The sequence below is a fragment of the Wyeomyia smithii genome, chromosome 1 (assembly GCF_029784165.1).
Source record: "Wyeomyia smithii strain HCP4-BCI-WySm-NY-G18 chromosome 1, ASM2978416v1, whole genome shotgun sequence".
In the NCBI taxonomy this organism is placed as follows: domain Eukaryota; kingdom Metazoa; phylum Arthropoda; class Insecta; order Diptera; family Culicidae; genus Wyeomyia; species Wyeomyia smithii.
Window position 1 is genome coordinate 63,440,858 of NC_073694.1, and position 24,927 is coordinate 63,465,784.

The 24,927-nt window shown below is 37.9% G+C and overlaps 1 protein-coding gene across 2 annotated transcripts in view; it reads left to right on the plus strand.

Moving 5' to 3' along the window:
• LOC129718584 (disks large 1 tumor suppressor protein) overlaps window positions 1-24,927 on the plus strand; it is a 170,515-nt gene that overhangs the window by 21,101 nt on the left and 124,487 nt on the right. For both annotated transcript variants that reach the window (XM_055669504.1, XM_055669505.1), the window contains exon 3: window positions 16,256-16,387. In XM_055669504.1, the coding sequence (XP_055525479.1) occupies window positions 16,256-16,387 (132 nt within the window). The remainder of the gene's footprint in view (window positions 1-16,255; window positions 16,388-24,927) is intronic.

Here is a 24,927-nt window from a genome sequence, read left to right on the forward strand (position 1 = left end):
TAGTTACCGGAAAAGTTACGTGAATATTTTCCACTATCGTTTTCTAGTAGATTCTACGTGATTGTCATTTGAGTTCATCATGACCTGGTAAATGAATTATCCTTTAAAACTTATTCAGTAGATGCATGGATTTCATGTGAGTTTCACGTAGAATTCATCTATTGGTAAACGACGAATTTGCATACCTGAATGATTCATTACGCAACATATTTTGATAATTTCTTAAACCCGTTTCCTAGCTCATAAAAATTAGAGAAATAAATGAAAATTGTACATTTCGTAAAACGTGATTGCTATCAGATATCATACAGGTATGCAAATTCGTCAATTCGTAAATGAATAAAACAACATAAAAACTGGTAAATATTACACCATTCCCGGGGATTGTTATTGTTCGCTACAGCTGTTTTTCAGGTAACTCTTCCACCTTTGAACTGAAGCTGTATGAAACCTGTAAGCTCAAGTCTCGAGTTTATTAGGATTTTTCGAAAATTCACTTATTTGCAAGCCATTCAGAAATTCTGTTTTATTTTCAGAATCAGACAACAGCTTCGCCATTTTGATTTCTGGTTATTTTCGCACAGATAATTCACGCGATACATCCTGTTTGACGTTGTCAAGTTCACGAAGATGGTAGGGGAATTGTGGGTAAAATGCACAGGGGGGGTAAAATGGACACCCGTTCAAATCTTGACTATTACGCTGAAAAATAGTACAAACTTCTTTGGCATCTTATCTTAGAGGCACCAGAAGCTATTTGAGACAAAGTATGCGACATGAAACAGTCAAACAGTCAAAATAATAAACAAAAACACATTCATGGTGGTGGCGTTATTTTTGGCCTACAAAAAATAAGGTTTTTCTGCCAATATCTGTACTCAGACTACTAACCAGCTCAAATCATCAAAGGTTAGTAATTGTTGAAATGATTTTCTCGAAATATTTAGGTACAGTCAAGTTTTTTTTTACGCGGTTTTTTATACGCGGTTTTTTACGAGGTTTTTTCTACGCGGATTTTTGAATTAACACGGTTTTTTTACGCGGATTTTTGAATTAACGCGGTTTTTTACAAGGATTTTTGAATTAACGCGGTTTTTTTTTACGCGATACCGCGCTTATTCATGAAAATTTTCACGAATTTCCGAATTAACGTGGGTTTGGAACCAGAAACGTTTAAGTGTTTATCTAGTAAAAGACTTATTCCAAAAAATACTCTCCGCCCACCGAAAGATCCGGAATGACCGTCAAAGAGGACAATTAAATGCTGTATTAAATACTGATTCTAGAGTGTCTCGGTTTTTTTTCTAAAGCCCTTTTTGCTGGACTACTTTACGCGGATTTTTAAAAAAACGTGTTTTTTTACGCGGATTTTTGAATTAACGCGGTTTTTTTACACGGATTTTTGAATTAGCGCGGTTTTTTCTTACGCGGATTTTCGAATTAACGCGGTTCTTTTACGCGGTTTTTTTTACGAGGTACGTATACCCCGCGTAAAAAACCTGGCTGTATTTTCAATAATATGTATGTGCGGGTAAAATGGACAGCCCGTGGTGATGGGGAAAAACTGTGTTAATTTCCATTGAAAAATTCTAGATGCTTCGTATTTATATCAGAAAAATGTAAAGGTAAACTCGGACCGATGAACAGATGACCGCGGATAAACGTACCGTTGAATGCGGAATGTCCGTAAAAAAAAGCTTCCGTCATTTCTCAGTTTCTTGCGGGTAAGGTCATATATTGTTATTAATTCTACGACAAACAGTGAAAATTGAACTGTTGGTGAATGCATAAGTGTGTCACGTGCTATGGAACAACATTTTACTATCCGTAAAGGGATAATTAATGTTCACGCCCAAGGTGTTCATATTACCACCTCCCTATGTTCATTTTACCCACACGTGTCCATTTTACCCCCAAAAACTACTTTAAGGCCATCCACATACCACGGGGACAGCTTTGGGGGGGGGGGGTTGTGGAATGTCCACGGTCTTTGCAAAAAAACGGGGGGGGGCAATAATCGTTAAAAATCTGTCCACGTGGGTATGTGGATGGCCCCTTTCGAAAATGCTCATGAAAACTGCGAAAAATACTATATTTGAGTACTTCTTCTTATTTTTTGTATCAACCATTAGTGACTCATTTAATGTGCGCTATCGACTCATAGTTGTAGTGTTAACCTGTGGAGGAAATTGGGAAATGGCCTAGGGTGTCCATTTTATCACCCCTTCCCCTACGTGATTAGCCATGGTATGCATGGGACTTTCACGTAGATGTTAAGCCTGTATTACACTCTGACCAAGCGTCAGATATTTGGCACTTTTTGATAGATAAAAATTTGGTCAAAGATAATTGTTTGTCACTCTCCAATTTTAACATGGGACAAACACGGGCAAACAACAACCATGATGTCAAATAAATTTGACCATTATGTCAGAAGGTCAAATATTTGACCATTAGAGAATGAGTGTACCGTCTGCCGGGGTGAGATTAAGCCACGGGGGTGAGATTAAGCCACGAGGGTGAGATTGAGCCAAAACGGGAAATGTTTGTATGTTAAATTACTTGAGATTTACAAAACCTAATTCCTCAAATTCAATACTTTATGAAACATGACATATTTATTCACAACTTAAAATGGAATATAGATAATATCAGTGAACTGTTTCGCTTAAAGAATGTTTTAAAGTACAGGGTGAAAAACATGCGCAAATAACGTTATCCAAAAATATCCCAGGAAAACCAACCCGATCAAGAAATCACATCAACTTACTGCTCAGTTGGTACGTTAGGATGTCGTCTCCAATGTGTTGAGGAAATATTATGCATTGAACCTGTGGCGGCTCAGAAAATAATGTTTTTCCAAACTGTACACTTTTCGAGCCCTTTTGGGGTGAGTTTGTGCCAAGCTATATTGAACGGCACAGTGTGCGGAATTCACATTCACGACAAAATTATATCAGTATACACCAAAACACTTGCATTGTTTACATAGGGTAAGTTTTTTGTCCCCACAGCATAAGGTATGTTGTCTAGATATGGTATTCTTTGAAATAATGACTAAAAGCTTGAGAAGCTTACTGTTCTCAATTGTTAGATAGAAATTTTCAATTATTGATATTACTTATGGAATGTAACAAAATTTTGTACACCAATTCTATATAAACTGATGACTTTTAAAGAGAAGAAGAATGGTTGTGGGTACGTTTCCAGAGGTTTTGAGATCTCCAATGGAATATACAGTTGTCAATGACACATAATAATTGAAACGAAAAGCCTTCTCAAACTTCATGTCCTAACGTTTCCCCTTTTTAGGCTACCTGGAGACGCCACTATGTGTATAGTGACTGTCTATAAGCCACGTTCTCATAACTAATTACTCTATGCGTCAATTTGATCCAGCCATACATTTTTATATAATTCATATGATACATAGTTTCTGATCAACCCCCTAAAGCCCCTTAATAGTCCACGTTGTTTATGGTCGTCCCTATACTTACTGTTTTATCATGTTAGACATGTAGATTATTCGTAGACACACTACTGTTCATTTAACAGGTATTAAATTCAACTTTTTGTTTTTGGCCCTTCTATGGGGTGAGATTGAGCCAAAGTTCATGTATTTTTAGCAAAATTATAGTTTATTGTAACTCAACCATATTTGTTGTAGTTGATAACAAAACATTCTAGAATGCATTGGTGCATTTTGGATCGAATTCTTTGCTTAAATGTGTGCGTTAGAAGCTTGAGATCAAAAAAGCATCATTTTTTGGCACAATCTCACCCCGGATGACGGTACTACAGGCTTTATGTTTGTCACATAAATCATACAAAATGACAGAAAATGAACAAGTATAGGAACTTTCACGTAACAATAACGTGAAAAATATTTTGAGTATATGATGAAGACATCCATTTTTGTGACGACAGCGTGAAGACATTGGAGAAAACATGTGAAGACATTGAAAAATATGTGAACGACCCGAATTTTGCATTAGTGGTGACCTTTTTTTTTTTTTTTGCTCGACAGTTTTCGATTTGCCAGAAAGTTTTTTCAGCCTTCGGGCTTCGGGTAGGGTGACATTTTTTCGCGGACCATGAAAACTTTTGAAAAAAAATACCTGGCATCCCTGTTCTCACACCAGATCGCGGTAAACAAGTGCGTTCAAGTGTTCTAGAAGAAAAGCAAAAGCATGCGCTCACTGACGTCAGATAACGTTACTGTGAAGCATTCTCAGCTGTCAAAACTCCGTTTGGTAAAAAGGGCAAAATTTCGTGAACCTCTTTTGTTTTCAACTGCGTACCACGCTATACGCTGGATGATGGTGGCTTTTCAAATCACCTGGCGGCGCGAGTTCCTTTCAGTTTCGGGTTGTATTCACCCAACGATATCTGAATCGGATTACCGCTGGTGGGGTCCAACTCAGATCGAAGGGAAGCCGAACTGAAAGAGGTAGGAACTGCAGCTAACCACTACCACCGCCGCTGTTGCCCGCTGCTGATCCACTTCGCCTACTGCCATCGGTTTTGATGCCCGCTGCTGCTGCCTGCTGCTAGTAAACTGATTTGCTTGAGGAGAAACAGTCTCTTATATAGCCCGAAGAGTGCATTTCTGGCTAACTAGGTAATCCATTCTGTCGTCCTTTTTAGGGAAAGGCAGCAAGCGACCAATCAAAAGCAGAGTAGGCAGTGTGACTTTGCACTCGTATCTAAGCGAGTTTTAAAACTTGCTTGCACATTTATTTTCGGTTTGCACGTAAACCCTACTAACAGTGCATTACACTTGAGTTGGATTTGAGTTTGAATCCTGCATCACAACAATTGCATAAAAATCGAATTGCGATGAAATTCGCGCTGCGTCTGCTACACCAGTTTGTTGCATTGTCCTTTGAAAGCATAAATTCGATCTAAAAACCAAAACTTATCGCGTCACATCATCGCCTGCATCGTTGGATACATCGTGCACTGCATGCATTGCACGCATTTAAACTCAATCGATCAGAGTGTGCGGTGCAAAAAAATCTCAAATTATCGATAGGAAGCAGATTCAAGTTGGATTCAAATCTGAAAAAGTGTTACTCAGTTCAACTTTGCACGAGTTCATGCCATCACTGATCAAAAGTCGACATTTGCGTTTCGACAATGTTCAACAATTTTCAATATAACAATAGTTTGAACAATTAGATTAAAATTTTCTGCATTTGGACGGGTGCTTAAATGATTTTCCAATCGATTGCTGCAAAAATGACAGAAATCGGTTGGAAACTGACTGGGTTTAAAACGTTTGAAATTGGACAATTTTTGTGACGCTCTCGATGTTTTCAGTTTTGAAATTGGATCCCTGTATTGAAATTGGGTCCCCGTAATTGTTGCCGTAAGACGTATTCTACGTCAAAAAAGAAACCCGTTAAACCCGAGACTCAAACCATCTCCGTACCTTTCTATATTCCATTGGTAAGGATGCCGGTGGAGTAGCCGAAATTGATATCACCAAGTCGTTGATCCAATTCACATATAGCGAATTTCTTTATTCCAACAGCTCACCTCGTTTTGACCTGGAAGCGCACTGACTGCTGTCAAAGCCCTTCTTTATTCGCTCGATTTTGACCCAGTTTTGACCTGCCGTGCTGCCCGAAGTGCACTGTAAAATTTGTCAGCTTCAACCCACCACCGCACGTGCTAAGTTCGTAAACAATTATCTGGCATCTCTTTCTTACTTGCGTCTTAAATGGCGATGACGTTTTATTATTCCTCGGCAGTTTTCCCCGCCCACAGTGGAATAAAGAAATTCGCTAATAGAGTTCTCCAAGCGAAAACAAACGAACACTGCGACATGGCCTACTTTACACTAGAGAGATACTCATAGAGAGAGATAAGCGATGAAAAAACCGCCAATTTGGCAACTAGGTTTCACTAGAGTGCCTATATATAACTAGAGTGGCGCCGTGTCTTCCAAAGTAACACTGGTAACACTGAACATCCTTTCTCTTTTCCCCACACAGGTTTAATAGGTTGTTTGCTCAATTGGAATGACACTGACAGATAATTTTTATTCCAATTTTGACAGTGTCGCCACTCTAGGTTTCACAAGTGAGAGGTGCCAGATCTCCTCTCAAATCGTGATGTGGACCAACTTTTTCATTCGACTCGTATGGTGATGGTGACGGTGGAAGTGCTGGGTAATAAAGAAGGTCACAAAAACCGTGAAAATGTTCAATTTATTAAACGTTTATGTTTAATTTTATACACTTTCACCGTCATTGATCATTATTTTGTTGACCATACAAATGGTTTGTGAACCACCAGTTAAAAATTATTGTGATAAACCAATTTTAGAGCATTCTCAACCCATTGTTTAGCAATAGAACATAAAAAACGTGTGAAGATAAACATATCCTTCATTGTACCTGATTGCAATACCCCTCAATGTGTTACCTTTCTTGTTCGTTTGGCTCGGATTTTGACATGTTCGTTTGGCTCGGATTTTGACATGTACGTTTGGCTCACAAAATTCTGTATTCTGCATTCTCTCCGCATATCTCACCCTCTGAGTATTGTATAATATTTACATCACGGACTCGAAATGTCCGCTCTTGGCTTCAACGCACGCCTTCAATCGTTAGGGAAATTATCGACGACGGATGGAACAGTCATTCCAGTATTGTGGACCAACCAGTATTGTGGGCCAGTCTACATTTTGTATTGGTTTCTAACGTATTTTAATAACTTTTTATAGTCAAATTTAGGTTTAGTGAATGTGAAAAACGTTCTGAAAACTCAAATTTGACTATTACAAGTTATTGACATAGGTACGTTAGAAACCAATTAGGTAGGGTATCGAACGTCTTTTTTTTTTTTTTAGGGGGATTTGTTAGTATCTCAAGTATTTATGATAAATATTAGTAAATAATGAGTATGTGTGTCCAATCACAAATGGTGACTTCTCAATACTGTTAGAAATTTGTAATTTTAATTGTTAGGATTTGTTTGCTTTCGCAATTAGGACTTATCATTCGTAGGGATTTAAACCTACTTGTCAGAAAAGGGGAAGTAAACTTACAACTAACTTAATTGCTAACTTATTGGCTATAAAGAGAGCTTATCGTAGCAATTGAGGATTGCAACGATTTTTGTCGAAAATTGTTAATAATTTTATTTGACATAGCTTCTAATGGTTCAACACCAGTAAGTCTATGTAATTCGAGTGTACCAAACTAAGAAGGACGCTTCAAAATCATTTTCAGAATTATATTCTGAATCCTTTGGAGCGTTTTCTTCCTTGTTGAACAGCAACTTGACCAGATCGGTACAGCATAAAGCATTGCTGGTCTAAAAATTTGTTTGTAAATCAAAAGTTTGTTCTTTAAACGAAGTTTAGAATTCCTGTTAAAGAGAGGATATAAACATCTCGTATATTTGAGGCTTTTGGCTTGTATACTCTCAATGTGCTCTTTGAAAATAAGTTTTTTCTCATAAATTAGTCCCAAGTACTTAACCTTGTCGGACCAACTTAAAATAACCCCATTCATCTTGACAACGTGATTATTGTTTGGCTTGAGGAAAGAAGCCCTAGGCTTATGCGGAAAAATTATCATTTGAGTTTTTGAAGCATTGGGGGACATTTTCCACTTTTGCAAGTAGAAAGAAAAAATATCTAAACTTTTCTGCAATCGACTGCATATGACACGAAGACTTTTTCCTTTTACGGAAATGCTTGTGTCATCGCAGAACAATGGCTTTGTGCATCCTGGAGGCAAATCAGGAAGATCTGAAGTGAATATGTTGTACAGGACTGGACCCAAGACTGAACCTTGAGGTACACCTGCTCTGACAGGAAATCTATCAGATTTTGAATTCTGATAGACAACCTGCAGAGTTCGATCAGTAAGATAATTTTTTAAAATTTTGATTAGGAAAATTGGAAAATTAAAAGTTTGCAATTTCGCAATCAAACCTTTATGCCAAACACTGTCGAATGCTTTTTCTATGTCTAAAAGAGCAGCTCCAGTGGAATAACCTTCAGATTTGTTAGCTCGTATCATATTAGTAACTCTGAGCAATTGATGATTTGTGGAATGCCCATGGCGAAATCCAAACTGTTCATTTGCAAAAATTAAATTTTCGTTGATGTGTGACATCATTCTGTTAAGAATAATTCTCTCAAACAGTTTACTTATTGAAGAAAGCAAACTGATTGGTCGATAACTTGAAACTTCAGCTGGGTTCTTATCCGGTTTCAAAATTGGAGTAATTTTTGCATTTTTCCATAATTTGGGAAAATATGCAAATTTGAAGCAGCAATTGAAAATTTTCACTAAAAATTTCATTGTGCTCTCAGGGAGATGTTTGATAAGTATATTAAAGATTCCATCGTCACCAGGTGCTTTCATATTTTTGAAATTTTTTATAATTGATTTAATCTCATTCAAGTTAGTTTCAATTATTTCTGCAGGTAAAAAAATCTGGGAAGAAGTTAAATCAAATTGACGTGTGACTTCATTTTCAATTGGACTAACAAAATTCAAATTTGAGTTATGAACACTCTCAAACTGCTGAGCAAGTCTTTGAGCCTTTTGTTCATTGGATACAAGAAAACGTTCACCATCGTTTTAAACTGGAATAGGCTTTGAAGGTTTCTTAAGAATCTTCGACAGCTTCCAAAAGGGTTTTGAAGAGTAAATCTATGTTTAATCTCTTTCTGTAAATCTTTATAAATAGTTTTAAAAATAGGGTCACGAGAACGTTGATATTGACGTCTGCGGACATTTTTGAAACGAATTAGAAGTTGAAGATTTTCGTCAATTATTGGTGAATCAAATTTCACTTGAGCCTTTGGAACAGAATAATTCCTGGCATCAACAATTGCACATTTTAATGCTTCCAAAGCGGAATCAATATTCACTTCGTTTTGCAAATCAAGCTCATTATTGAAATTTCTCTCAATATGAGTTTTGTATCTTTCCCAATTAGCCTTGTTATAATTAAAAACAGAGCTCATAGGGTTTAAAACTGATTCATGTGATAAAGAAAGAGTTATTGGAAGATGGTCAGAATCAAAGTCAGCATGTGTGATCAAATCACTACATACATGACTTTGATCTGTTAGCACCAAATCAATTGTTGAAGGGTTTCTTACAGAAGAAAAGCATGTAGGACTATTCGGAGACAAAATAGAATAGTATCCTGAAGAACAATCATTGAATAAAATTTTGCCATTGGAATTACTTTGAGAATTATTCCATGAACGATGTTTAGCGTTAAAATCGCCGATTATAAAAAATTTCGAACGATTTCTGGTGAGTTTTTGTAAATCACCTTTAAAATAATTTTTGTGTTCGCGTGCGCATTGAAATGGTAAATATGCTGCGGCAAAAAATAAGATCCCAAGCTCAGTTTGAACTTCAATTCCCAAAGTTTCAATAACTTTCGTCTCAAGATGGGGAAGAGCACGATGTTTGATTCGGCGATGAATAACAATTGCAACTCCACCGCCGGAACCCTGAATCCTATCATATCTATGAACCACGTGATTGGGATCATATTTTAATTTTATGTTAGGTTTCAAAAATGTTTCAGTAATAATTGCAAAATTCAATGAGCGAGCATTTCAATTTAATATTTTAATTGTTTCATTTGGAATAATTGCAAAATTTTAAATTAGAAACAATTTTAATAGTAAAATTTGTGCCTATTTGAATGGCTTCAAACATTGATTTAATAGATGAAGAAAAAAAAACATTGATTTTGCCTGCAACAGGCGTTCATAAGATCGAACATTGCCTGTTGCAAAAAAGAAAGTTTACCTGCCGTAATAGGCCCCAGGCAGTTGACATTAGAAAAAATATTTTCGGCAGCAATATTAGCTGGAGTAATAGGTGTACAATTATTTTCTAGCGTGTTTTGCTTACCCATATTAACGGTCATTTTCGAACTACCAACACTAGGCGGTATAATGTTCGTAACCTGTGCATAAGCTAAACGGGTATGCAAAGGAGTAGGTAAACTAATGCGTCACTGGTACGCTTGGAGAATTTTGTTTTGAATTTTGTTTACCTTGCCTTGCCTTAACAATTGCTAAACGGGCTGGGCATTGATAAAAATTCGACATATGGTTGCCGTTACAATTCGCACAGCGAAAATTTTTACTCTCTTTCACAGGACATGTGCCCTTTTTGTGAGAAGAGTCTCCACAAATGAGGCATTTTTGGTCCATGTTACAAAACTTTGAACCTTGGCCATAACGTTGGCAAACACTGTATTGGGTGATATGCTTTTCACCTCCGCCAAACTTTCGATATAGGGGAGGAGCACCAGTTATGGCAATACCTAAAAAATGTACCAGTTATGGCATGAACCAGTTATGGCCTATGGAGTTTAAATGGAGTATTGCCATAACTGGTACCATTGGGCTTATGCGATATAGCCATAACTGGTGCACTTGCCATAACTGGCTCACCTACCCTAATTCCCATTTTACACGCACGTTATATAAAGCATGTGCTTTTTCAAAAAAATTTAAGTTATTAACCTCACTGCGGTTAAAATGAATTAAATAATTTACAAGGGAAATTCCAGTTCGCTGACCGTTTTCGCCTCGTGATTTTTGTTTCATCAGAATTACTTGGATAGGGGCTATACCAAGTAAGAGAGACCTTTCAATACGACCTTGAACGGCTTGGCGCTCTTCGTATCATGTGTAAAAAATTTATACATCTTTTCAGTTAAATACTGAATAAGACGATCCCAATCTATCAATGTTTGGGCCAGTAAACGGCATTCGCCTCTTCGGCCAATTTGATAAGTAACTTTGACGTCGGAGTGAAACGTAGAAAGTTCTCTTTTGAAAATATTAAATTCAGAAGCAAAAGTTACCACAATAGGTGGAACTTTCTCCTTTTCTTACAGAAATTTCACTTTGAATAGTTTTACTTTTGAACAGTTCAATTTCGCCGGCTTCTTGCTCAGGCAGAATATCATTTAAATTTTCACTGCATAAGCTAGTTTCAGAAAGAGATGCCTCTTTTTTCCTCCCCGTAGCGATGCGTGGTTTCTTTTTTCGTCCTGCCATTTCAGGTGATACGAAAAAAGTTCAAAAATAATATCAAATTGCAAGTATTGAGAAAGAAAGAAATAGGTAGTCTTGAGAAAGACTGATGTAAGTTAACTTCCAGGTAATCTCAAAAAGACACACTGACAAAACACAAACTTTGAAGCTATAGGCAGTCAAAGACCAGTCCACAAGCAACCGAAAATACGTCTGATCTGTCGTGCAGCTCAAGACGTACTGTATCGAACGTCTTCGTCAGTGGTTTTCTTCGGCCCCCTTTTGCATAAGATTGCTGCAGAAAAAGTGCCGAAGAAAACCACTGGCGAAGACGTTCGATACCCTACGTTAGAAAGCGAAAATTGAAGGAAATCAAAATTTAAAAATTTTGAATGTTTATTATTTTTTGAAAAGTGGTAGTTTGAGTGAGTAGTTTGAACAGATTCGATCTGGTGAACTTGCTAGTAGAGTAGCTTTCAAAACAACACTAACTAGTGAAAAGTTGCCCACTTTTATAGAAGGGGTTTTCCATCGGACGAAAGTTCGTCAGCATAAGTGTGAAAATCCTTAGTTATTTTTGTTTTTTTGCAATTGCACTGAAGAAGAACAAATAAATGGGGATCAGTTTCAATAATTGAAACAGTTTGCTTGGGTAAATAAAATGGTTTGACAGAAATCCTATATTTTATCCTTACTCGAAATGTTATCTCGCGAATTTCATTTGATATGAGCATAGAACAATTCGTTGAAACTAGGCCACTAGGTACACAAGATCTTTCGAATTTGGTGTCAATGCACATTAGGGTGGGATATGGTAAAAACGAAACTTGATAGCATAAAGCCAGAACCAATTTTTTTTGTTCTATTTGGAGCCCCAAACAATCCTAAATTTATCGGAAGTTGAATGGTTTAGTCTCCGCTTGGCGCATTGCATTTCAAATTTATATGGAGATTTGTATGGAAAAACCAACGTTTTTTTTCTAAAGAGCTCAAAGTGGCTCAAACCATAGGTTTCATGACTTCAAATGGTAGGTTTTTTGATGCTTAACAACTTGGCCGAAAACACCAAAGAGCTAGGGTGCCCTAAACAAATTCTAGAGCTGTTCAAAGTTGATTATGTCGAAATTTATGTTGCAAATCATTTTTTCTGCCAACACTGCCAGTGTACCGGCGTCAGTCAGATTTCCATCAGAAGTAACCTCTGAAACACGTTGTAGATTCTACCTGTGCCTAGAATATTGAACTAAATTTGTTTGCTTGATCCAGCTGAGTGTATAAACTCGTTACGAAAGGTTACTTCTGATGGGAATCCTACTGACACCGGTACATTGGTAATGTTGGCTGAAAACAAGATTTTCTGCATTTAAATCGACATACTCAACTTTGAACAGCTATAGAGCAGAATCATTTCAAATCGCCTGGAAATACGCGAAAATTTAATCGACCATTTTTGATTTGAATGAAACTTTGCACACGTATTTGGCTTAGCAAACTGAGCATTTTTCACAGGTGGAGAGATTTTTTACACCCATGAGTTACATTCTAAAAGGGCGTATGCCTTTTGGCATAGGTATTATTCGAAGCATTGTAGCCCAGAAACCGTTGGTTGTATAGAAAAACTGTCTGAGAATGAGTTGTAGGGAATTAAAAATGCTCCATAAAAAAAATTATACACTGTACAAAAAAAATTTTTTTGACCAAAAAAAGTTAAAAATAAACATTAAATTTCAATTTAAAAAAAAAAGTTGAATTTTTTTCTTATTTTTTTCTAAGAAACTTGACGTTAATACGCATTTAAAAAAAAAGTTCAGGATGGAGAAATAAAAAATAATTTTTTTATGGTAGATTAATTTTTTTATGAAAATTCTAATTTAAACATTTTTCAAAATATTTGTATTCTGATGATTTTAAAAGATGCAGAGAGTCATTTTAAATCGAAAAGCTCTTGGTAGTTAACATTCTAAAAGCATTGGTTTTCGAGTTATTTCTAATTTAAGCTCGAAAAATTATAATTATTTGGGAAAATACACGTTTTTCGTAATTTGTCCATGGTTCTCCAGCAAAAACCATACGTTCATTGGAATGCTTGATCAAAAATATACAATTCATTCTTTGACAATAAAACGATTGGGCGAACGGTTCTCAAGAAAAGAGTTAAATGTTTTAAGTGATATAAATATATATATAAGAATCAAATATTTATTTTCGAGTTTTATTATCTTAAAAACATATTTTTTCATGACATAGATACTTTACAGAACTAGTTTCACCTTATATTTCATATACATCATAAGTAAATGATTCGTCATCTTTTGAAAACAGCTTCGTTTGTATCTTATTTTCTGAAATCGAAACAAAAGAGTAAGACTTTTGTGTGGCAAATATTATTACAGATTTTTTGAAAATATTGCTCCATTCTGTTACTCCTTGTTCATATTCTTCATATTATACCCAAATAAATGACATTTTTGATGAATTTTTATGACTTTTCTGATTAGACCAATCATACAATTCTTTTGCGCTTGTAGTGGGATGTTCATGTTCTTTAGCTAAACTTGCATTTCCTGCCATTCGTTTTAATATGCCACCAATTGCATCGCATGGGCCTTTAACATGAGAAGTCGCAAAAAATTCCACCCTGCATCGACGTTGAACTTGCAAAGTTTTTTCTATTTTTATATTGTGAGGCAGCTCCATCAGACATTAATATCGCTTTTTTCAACTCTATTGTTGTTTTCAAAAAACTCATTAATTTGGCAATGAACACCTGAACCGCAACAGTATCATGATGGAGTACTTCCGATATTATGATGAAGCTGGTATTCTTAAGTGTTCCAGATTCTGAATAGTAAACAACGAAGGGATGAATGGTGGCTTGACTATCATTCAAATAACTAAACGAATCACAAATTGATAAAGACGTATTAAAATGAGCTTGACTGTTCAATGTTTTTAATTTTGCAATAACGTTTTCGTTTAATTTGCGTAAGCTTGATGAACACCGATGACCAGGAAAGGGTTTACAGCATTTGGGCTTGGTGTATTCCATTTTCACTTTATTCATCTTCACAAAATGCAAACTGTTACTAACACATCTGGAGTAGTGCAATCGTATTTATATACGAAAACAGATATTATAAGTAACCCAGTAGTTATTGGTTGCGTACTTTAAAAACAGTTTATATTAGTAAACAAGTAGGTAGTGTTGCACGACAAACATATTTTTTTATAAAACATTCGGCAAGGGGGGACGTGTAGGTAGGCTAAGTTTTAGCGCTTGAGTTATTTATCCAATCGTTTTGTTGTCAAAGAATGAATTGTATATTTTTGATCAAGCATTCCAATGAACGTAAGGTTTTTGCTGGAGAACCATGGACAAATTAAGAAAAACGTGTATTTTCCGAAATATAATTAATTTATCGAGCTTAAATTTAAAATAACTCGAAAACCAATGCGTTTAAAATGTTTACTACCAAGAGCTTTTTGATTCAAAATGACTCTCTGCATCTTTTAAAATCATCAGAATACAAATATTTTGAAAAATGTTTGAATTAGAATTTTTATAAAAAAATTAATCTACCATAAAAAAAATATTTTTCATTTCTCCATCCTGGACTTTTTTTTTAAAGTTGCGTATTAACGTCAAGTTTCTTTAAAAAAAAAATAGAAAAAAATTCAACTTTTTTTTTAAATTGAAATTTAATGTTTATTTTTATTTTTTTTTGTACAGTGTATATTTTTTTATGGTGCATTTTTAATTCCCTACAACTCATTCTCAGACAGTTTTTCTATACAACCAGCGGTTTCTGGGCTACAATGCTTCGAATAAAACCTATGCCAAAAGGCATACGCCCTTTCAGAATGTAACTCATGGGTGTAAAAAATCGCTCCATCTGTGGAAAATGCTCAGTTTGCTGAGCCAAATACGTGTGCAAAGTTTCATTCAAATCAAAAATGGTCGATATTCGACCATCGGTGATTTGGCGCGATCTTGCTCTATAGCTATTTTTAGGGACATCCTAGCTCCTCAGTGTCTTTTGCGAAGTTGTTGTGCATCTGAAATACTGTACTTTAACATAATGTAGTGCATTATTAGAGCATTATTAAGCTCTCTAGAAAGGTAAATGCAAAAAAGTGGGTTTTCCCATATAAATTTTCATACAAATTTGAAATGCAATGCGCCAAGCGGAGACAAAACCAATCGACTTCCGGTAAGTTTAGGGTTGTGTGGGGCCCCAAAAGAAACCAAAAAAACTTGGTTCTAGAAAATCGATCATTTTTCCCACCCTAATGCACATAGTTGTTAGAAATAGAAAAAAATTGATAATGCCATTTTTGTTTGATAAAATTTGTTGTCCCCTCGGTCACCAAGGGGAGAAATAGTTTCTAGAAAAGTTGAATTTTAGCAATTCATGATGTTTTATTTGAGCTATATTTTTGAAATTCGTTTTGGAATCTAAAAGCACTTTTCTGTAAAGAGGAATGATAGGGCTTTCATTTGGAGTGATCAGAATTTTGGCCGCCATCTTGGATTATATCAGAAAAATGCAGTTTTGACCCTGCTCGCAACTACCGAGTTTCAATATGAGCCAAGCATTGGAAAGTTAACAAAAAATGCTGTAATGCGTTGAAGTGTTACTTAAATGAACATAAAACATGTCACCATTTATTTCGACAGTACAGTTGAAAGACTCATCAAAGCTAATGGTAATTTAATTTGAACATGGCCAGGGGAACGCTGGCGGGGCTAATCAATATAGGTGAAGGTTGTCTATCGCCCTTCAGATCATACAAATCACAAATCAGACAAACATGCTTGTGCTCGAGGGTAAAAATACCACATGAAATATGAGAAACCAACCTGCAAAAAAAAGAGACAAAACTTGAAATGAAATTTTCTCCTGCCTAAAAATAACCCGCAGTTGGTCGTACGGATGTAGTATACATAGCTCTGCTCGACAGGGAGTGATCAAATGTTCGCACCGCCAAACAGTGGTCGAGTATTTATTTCTATGACCGTGATGCCCGCTTATAGCGGCCCACTGCGGGGCCATGATCCGAGTTTTCCTCTATCGATACGACGAGTCACGAGGATGACATAACCAGCGCGGAATGACGCCGGCATTGACCTATCCGTTTTAGCGAAGAGTGATGTCAAATTGATTGTTATAAGGTTTTTTTTTTTTCTCTCTTTTCCACATATTTTCATTGCAGAAGCACACCGAGCTCTGGAACTGCTCGAAGATTACCACTCACGTCTGTCCAGCCCACAGGACAGAGCACTTCGCAGTGCCATCGAACGTGTTATAAGGATATTCAAGTCCAGACTCTTCCAGGCGCTGCTAGGTAAGTACAGATTGTTATTCCTATCTAAAATAAAACCAGCTGCTGCACTTAAGTGGGTCACTAATCGATTATAAATTAAATTTAAATCTAACGCCAAATGGGTAGAAAATCTAGTGCCATACGCTCGTACATACGGAAGAGCTTCATAAGTGGCAGACGAGACAGTGTTTTGAGCGTAACAGAAATTTATAGGCCAAACCATTTACAAAACATAGATTATGATGCAAACATAAAAATGCTTTCCTCAAGTGCCACCGACAGGGGGAAAAAGGGATGGCTATCAATGCACCGCAGAGATAAAAATATAGGGTAGGGAACATATTTTAAGCAGCTTTAGGAACCGCCTATGTATTCAGACGAAAACTCGAAATGTGTTGGGTGAAACTCAAACAGTAGTATATCAATCTGTTCGCTATCGTTTTCTCTATCAGAACTTGTTTTCAGATTGTAAAACCAAGTTAGCAAACTTTGACAATCGTCAATCAAAGTTACGAATCGAGGGACACTATTCCAATCACCCCGAACCTATTTTAAGCAGTTTCCATCTGTTTTGCATGCGTTTTTTTTTTCAGCATCCGAAGTGGCTCCTGAATGGCTGCAATATAGGTCGATTTGTTTCAATTGCAATTGTTCACAGATTTTTTTGTGATTAACGGTATTATCTATATCCGTGAGGCAGCTAGACAATCAATGTTTTCGTTTCCATCATTGAAATTGTCGATATTGATCAAAATGCAGGTGTTTGAGGCCTGTTTTCTTCGACTGATTAAAATAGGCGCTACTGCTTAAGTCGTTCCTTACCCTAATACCGAACAGTTCTGTTTCAGAACCGGTAGAAGTCATGAAGAGTCTGTCTGCCGGGTTTGTATGCCCGCCAATTATGACACCGCTTGGAATGGTCTTCGTTCCGTCTGACAGCCGTTTTGATTTCGTTAGATACCGTGGGGCTGGTCGATTGCATTGCTGGAATTCATCATCGTGTGCAGCAATGGTGCCAGAACAACCTCATACGTTGCGCCTCACTGAAACGCACCACAACTGGCTTTCTCTCTTCTGATACCCTACCGAGGAGAAGAAAAACTTGGACAGCCCGGAAATATCCAGCAACGTGCACTGACAGACGATGATATGTTCGGTTTCATATACTGACTGTCGGGGAAAACTTTCCCTATACATAACCTCGTTCTCTGATGCACGCCGCTTGATGACAGCATTTGCAGCTAAACTTCATCACCAGTTTTGCTACTGCGAGTAAACCAATAAACCAAGAACTTTTCCCCCAACCCACATGTAGGTTCTTACCGAGGAAGTATAGTTATTGTTGTGCCAAGCTTTTATACACCTTTTCTGACATGTCGGTATGCATATTTTGTCCTGCCAACAACGAGGACGAGAGTTCATAAAAACGGGGGCAGTTGGTGAGTAGAAGGGTTTTCATTGGCTAAGAAAAGGTAGCAGTTTTTAGTATGTTTAGTTTTATCAAGGCTCTTCACAACAAAGGGCCCCTAAAACTATTTATGTATTTATTGACCTAAGGTATCGCAATCTGCGGAAATCAATAAACATGTAAATTTACACGATTATTTTATATGGATGAAATGGTTCGTTTTTTTCTGCAACAAAATTATGATATATGACTGCTGCTATGGAAAAATGCTTATGTTACTCTAATTTTGAAACCAAAAAAATCCAGCTGAAGCATCAAGTTATTGGCCAATTGATTTACTCTCTATTATAAGCAAACTTTTTGAAAGAATACTTCTTAATAAAATTATAACACATATTAATGATAATTAAATTTTCGCAAATGACCAGTTTGGTTTCCGCCATGGGCATTCCACTACTTCTTAGTTACTTAGAGTAACTAGTATGATTCGACTTAATAGATTTGAAGGTTTCGACAGTGTTTGGCATAAAGGTATAGCAGCTAAAATGTCCAATTTCCGTTTTACTTTTCACATCACGAAAATGATGCAAAGTTACTTAGCAGATCGCAATTTTCAGGTTAACTATTTAAATGGGAAATCTGATGGATTACGTTTTAAAACTGTTGTATCTCAAGGAAGTATCTTGGGCCCGATCTATTATAATATTTTTGCTTTTGATTCTTCTGCTTTTGAACATTCGTTGTTTTGCTTTCGTCTCGATTAGACGCAAATTGTTCATCTCCGTTTGAGTTCGCAAAATAACAATACACAAGTTATCGTACGGGTGTTTTTTTTTTTGTGTCGATTAGTTCTTGTGCTGCGCGATAACAATAGCCTACAGTTTATCGGCAGAAACATCTTCTGCACACTGGTAGAGGCAGGCTACCCCGCCAGTGATCCGATACGCAGCTGATATATCAGCAAGAATAATTCCCCCTCACCGTTGTTACCCCGCTAGCAGCACGGACCACCATACGATCGAGCGAGTGGAAATCAACAACAAGTGGCATCTACAAGACCACGGCCACTGTGTTACAACACGAAGCTGGATCGTCATTGTTTGTTCTGCGGAGACACACTTCCAGATTGATCCTACTAGCAGCCGAGAAATCGTGACTTAGACGTTCGGTGAAGTATTCACTTTAGAATTATTATCATTATTAATATTATTACTATCAATATTATTATTATTATTATGGTTGTTATTATTATTATTATTATTATTAGTATTAGTATTATTACTATTGTTATTATTATTAGTAATACTGTCTTTTTTATATTTGATCCATTGTAGTTTGAAATATTGTTTTTTAAAATATAATACCAACTATTTGATCCCTCCCCTCCCATTCGAATATTTATCGTTTGTGTGCGGTAGAGCGTAACGCTCCCTCAAAATGGACGACATGCAGGTGCAACTTTTCCTGGATGTGGAAACAAATGGGGAAGAAATTGAAATTTCCCCCAGCAGTTCTTCCTTACCTTCCCCTGTACCATCCCCGCTACCTAGCCCTGTACCGAGGGTACCGGAAATACGGGTAAAAGCTTACCCAGATGCCGCTAGCGGTCCCTACGTTGTTTACTTCCGGCCCATAAAAAAACCTTTGAATATAATTCAAATAGGCAAAGACCTGGCAAAACAGTTTCCGGCCGTAACCGAGATTACGAAGGTGAGGCCGAACAAACTGCGAGTTGTCGTGAGTAGCTTGAAGCAAGCAAACGAAATTGCTAGCTACGAACTCTTTACAAGGGAGTACCGCGTGTACATCCCTGCCAAGGACGTGGAGATCGACGGTGTGGTTACCGAAGGAAGCCTCACGGTCGATGACATTTTGCGTCACGGGGTTGGCTGCTTCAAGAACCCCCTGATTCAAAATGTAACGATACTGGATGCCAAGCAATTGCATTCAGCATCCATCGAAGAAGGGAAGAAGAAATTCCTCCCTTCGGATTCCTTCCGGGTGACATTCGCCGGATCCGCACTGCCGAGCTACATAGCTTTGGACAGGGTTCGTCTGCCTGTACTCCTGTTTGTACCGCGGGTCATGCATTGCCAAAATTGCAAGCAGTTAGGCCATACAGCCACCTACTGCTGCAACACGGCACGCTGCAGCAAGTGCGGAGGCAATCATGCTGAGACCGCTTGCAGTGAGGATACTGAAAAGTGTCTTTACTGCGAGGGAACTCGGCATGACCTTTCGGCGTGTCCCGCGTACAAACAGCGCGAGGAAAAAATTAAGCGTTCCCTTAAGGAACGATCAAAGCGCTCTTTTGCAGAAATGCTTAAGAGGGCTGAGCCACCCTCGACAGGAAACATCTTTTCCTTTTTGCCAACCGATGAGGGTATATCTGACGATCACGTCGAAGGGTGTTCTTATGCCTTGCCAGAGGGATCTAGGAAGAGGAGAATGCTGCAGAACTCTCCTAATCTTTCTCGCAAAGGTCGTAAGATAACCCCTAGCGGAATGACCAATAAGACAACACAAAAAGGAAGCGGTGAAGAAAAACCGAAGCGAGTACCCCCCGGTTTTAATTACAAATCAAACCAGGAGTACCCACCGCTTCCTGGGGCACCAAAAACCCCTCGTGCACCCATTTCTCGATCAGAAGACATAAAAGAAACAGGGTTCATAAAATTCTCTGATATTGTGGACTGGATATTGCCCTTCTCCCTACAGTGAAAACCTTTTTGAAGCAACTCACAGCAACTTGGCCCCTCATTTCAGCTATCGTATCTTTCGATGACTAATACGTCGAAAGAGGTTAGGAATTTTGTCACTGTGTTACAGTGGAACTGCAGAAGTATCATCCCCAATTTTGATTTATTTTCACATTTGGTAAACACATACAATTGTGATGCGTTCGCGCTCTGTGAAACTTTTCTCAATTCAAATGACCAACTTAATTTCCACGATTTTAACATCATTCGTCGAGATCGAGACTCACACGGTGGAGGGGTACTTTTAGGGATCAAAAAGTGCTATTCTTTATTCAGAATCGACCTCCCCTCGATCTCGAATATTGAAGTTGTTGCTATTCAAACAAATATAAATGGAAAAGACCTATGCCTTGTTTCGTTATATATTCCCCCATCCGCGCGGATTGAACAGAAGCGTCTCCTTGATATAGCAGAATTGCTTCCCGCACCTTTTTTGATTTTGGGAGATTTTAACTCTCACTGTTCGCTATGGGGGTCGCTGTACGACGACAACCGATCTTCTTTAATTTGTAACTGGATCGACGACTTCAATATGACACTTTTGAATACTGGGGAAGCGACACGTGTACCTAATCCTCCAGCACGTGAAAGCGTGCTTGACCTATCCCTCTGCTCGACATCACTAGCGTTAGATTGCCAGTGGAAAGTAATCAACGATCCCCATGCAGTGTCTTGTCCATCCATTTTCTGGATTTTTGCCAACCATGATCAAAACGTCAAACGTCAAACGTTAATCATACGACTGCCTTTTATTTCTTTTGTTGCTTTTTCTACGCTCTCTCGTTTGTAGTCTATTTTTCTTTCTCTCACACTCGCTCTCTCTCTCTCTCTTTCCTGCTTTTTTATTCTTGTTCCCTACATCATGGGATATTTGCGTGTGGATTGTTAAGGTGTAAAAAAGATCTAGTCTCGTATGAAATTTACATGTTTCTATGCGAGGTGCTATGATTGGCGCCGTTAAACGTTAAATTGTACTTGTGCCGTGTCAAATAAATGATGAATGAGATATTTTTTTTGCAACTTCATAACCTCAACTTTACCTATTATTGAGAATGATTTATAGCAAATTTTAACTAATGGTATACTCAACAGTCGGTTATTTTTTAAGTGTCTTGTGAACAACATTTACTACAGTTTATGCTTCGACTTTTTGTTCCATATTTTGTCGGTAAAATTTTCTTAAAGTGTCAATATGAACATTCTTCATATTAGATTTTTTTAACAAAGATCGAGATTTGCCGAATGTTGAAACTTCTAGGTAAATTATTTTTTTTAAATCGGACTAAACAAATCTAATAAAAAACCTGTCTGTAGTGTCTTGTCCATCCATTTTCTGGATTTTTGCCAACCATGATCAAAACGTCGTTCTCACTAAATGTTAATCATACGACTGACTTTAATTTCTTTTGTTGCTTTTTCTACGCTCTCTCGTTTGTAGTCTATTTTTCTTTCTCTCACTCTCTCTCTCTCTCTTTCTCTCTCTCTCTCTTTCCTGCTTTTTTATTCTTGTTCCCTACACCCCACGGTAGTGATCATCTTCCAATCGTTATAGCAATTGCTAATGGTTCAACTCCCCCGAACCCAATCAATATTTCCTACGACCTTACACGTAATATTGATTGGAAGCGTTATGAGTCTATTATAGCGGAATCTATCGAGACTCACGAGGAACTTCCTCCGGTGGAAGAATACGCGTTCTTAGCTGGCTTAATAATCGACGCCGCGACTCAAGCTCAGACGAAACCGATACCCGGGGTAACGATTAGACAGCGCCCTCCCAACAAATGGTGGGACAAAGAGTGCTCTGAGCTGCACGCGCGAAGGTCCGCGGCGTATAAGGACTACCGGGAGTACGGCACTGTCAACCTACTTTGAAAGTATGAGGCACTGGGCAGGCAGATGAAGAGCTTAGTAAAGGCGAAAAAACGCGGGTACTGGCGGCGGTTCGTAAACGCGTTGTCGAGGAAAGCAGCGATGAGCACTCTTTGGGATACCGCCAGGCGCATGCGGAACCGTGACGTTCCGAATGAGAGTGAGGAGTATTCAGATCGCTGGATACTCGATTTTGCCAAAAAGGTCTGTCCGGACTCTGTACCGGAACAGAAAACCTTTCGCGTCGCGTTATTAGTAACTACGGAAGAGCCTCCATTTTCGATGTTGGAATTTTCAATGGCTCTCCTGTCGTGCAACAATAAGGCTCCAGGGTTAGATAGAATAAAATTCAACCTGTTGAAGAATCTACCCGACTCTGCAAAAAGACGCTTGTTGAATTTGTTCAACAAGTTTCTTGAGCTAAATATTGTTCCGCATGACTGGAGGACTGGAGATGAACTGGGACGGTGGCTACATTCCATTTTTCCTAAGGTATCGACGAAAGCATGGTTCAAGGGGTTGGATGTCGGTCGGGACTTCATTCGCGTGATGTCCAGACTTATGTCCAATCACTACACGTTAAACACGCATCTCTTTCGTATAGGGTTTGTAGACAGTAATCACTGCGTTTGTGGCGATGGCTACCATGACATCGAGCATGTTGTTTGGTCGTGTACCGAATACTGTGGTGTTAGGTCCGAGCTTATAGATTCCCTTCGGGCCCGAGGAAAACAACCGAACGTACCCGTTAGAGACATTCTGGGAAGCGGTGATCTCCAGTACATGACACTGCTATACTGCTTTCTGAAAAACGCTGACATTAAAATTTAAAATTTTCTTTGTCTATTTGTCAGATTAAGGATACAAATATGCTATGCTGAAGACACGGAAACGAAGAGCCCGCATCTATGCTTACACAAATATTTTGAACCCACAACAAACAAGAATACAATTGCTCTACCAGTTGAAAAACAAAGTTCCAAAATAGTTTAAGGTCAAAATTGTATACCCCCTCCTCTCACCTTAAATTCCCACTAGCTCGTAGTCGGCCGCGAGAATAAAAAAAAGGCCTCCCTCTTTTCCCTGCTAACGTAGAATTAATACGAATTGTACTTGGCTCAGTAAAACAGAAAATGTATCGTGCCGTGTCAAATAAACTAATTTTAAACCATTTTTCTGCCTTACAGCCAGGATGAGAGGAATCTTTTTTTTGTCACAATAAAAGCATTTCCGTAGAAGGAAAAAACCTTCGTGTCATAGGCAGTCGGCTACAGAAAAGCCTAGATATATGTATTTGTTTCATACTTGCAAAAATGGAAGATTTTGGCAGTTTGCGACTCGTGTGATAGGATTCATTTTGTGCCTTGGGAATATGAACAGTGGTGGAATGTAGTTCCCGGATGCACTCATACAAAAAACGGTTGTTATATTTTTTTCACGCTCAGCAGAAGCCAGTTTACCAACCTGTCGAACACCTTTGGGAGCTAGAATCTTTTGATGCCTAGGTACACAAGTAACTCCCGTTTCGTCGCAATCATATATTCTGGACGGTTCGAATCTGTACCTCGTCATCATATTGTCAAGGTTCGAGTAAAACAACTGAACCTGTGGACGGTTAAATCCAACAGCTCTCATAAGACTTGTCGACTCCGGAGTTCGCAGTGAAAAGCCATGCTTTTTCATGAAACTGTAATAAGTTTTTTTACCTGCTACACCCTTCTCAGTGTTGAAGCGATGTGGAATTTTGTGCTCTACCGCGAGATCATAGTCAAGTTTGGAAAACTCCTTCTTGGTAGGTGGCATACAACGATTTGCCAAATCCGTAACATGATGCGCAAGCAGCTCCTTGTATTTGGGAGAAAACGTCCTTGTAAATCCACCAGGCTTGCGCTCCATAATCATATGCTTGATCTGATGCAACTGATACGATCTTGCAGAGTGCTTTTAGGCACCCCGTACTTTACGGCTGCTTTTCTTATGGTCATCTGTTTCGAGAGCACCATATTCAGAGAAGTCTTTAGTTGCTCCGAAGACCAAGAAGGTTTTGTTTTTCGTTCCATATCCTGTATTAATATTAATAAGAAAAAAATAAGTCTCTGATAGATTCATGCCCGATGTTGAGCTTTTTCTTGTCTGGACACAGAGGATGAGATAGTGTTCTGTCATGGAGGACTCACTAATGTTTTAAAGAATTTGTTTTTTTTCTGATAATTTTTTGACTATGCGTTTAATATGCACTGCAATGCAAAACAAACTTACTAACACTGACTTTTATGTGAAATTCACCCATAAAAGTCCAAAAAAGTCTTTTCAAGATTAGAACAAAGTTTAGGCGTTACACTTTGTACCAGTAGGCTAAAACTTTTGACAGCTCTCGTTTGTTTACCTTTGCAGACAGTGATGCCAAAACTTGTACAATGCAAAAAGTTTTCATTTACTCTTCTCTCATCATGTCAAAACAACATTGGGATTTTTGGTTTTCAAAAAATCACTGTTGTCCGGACATAGAGCCCGTCCGAATA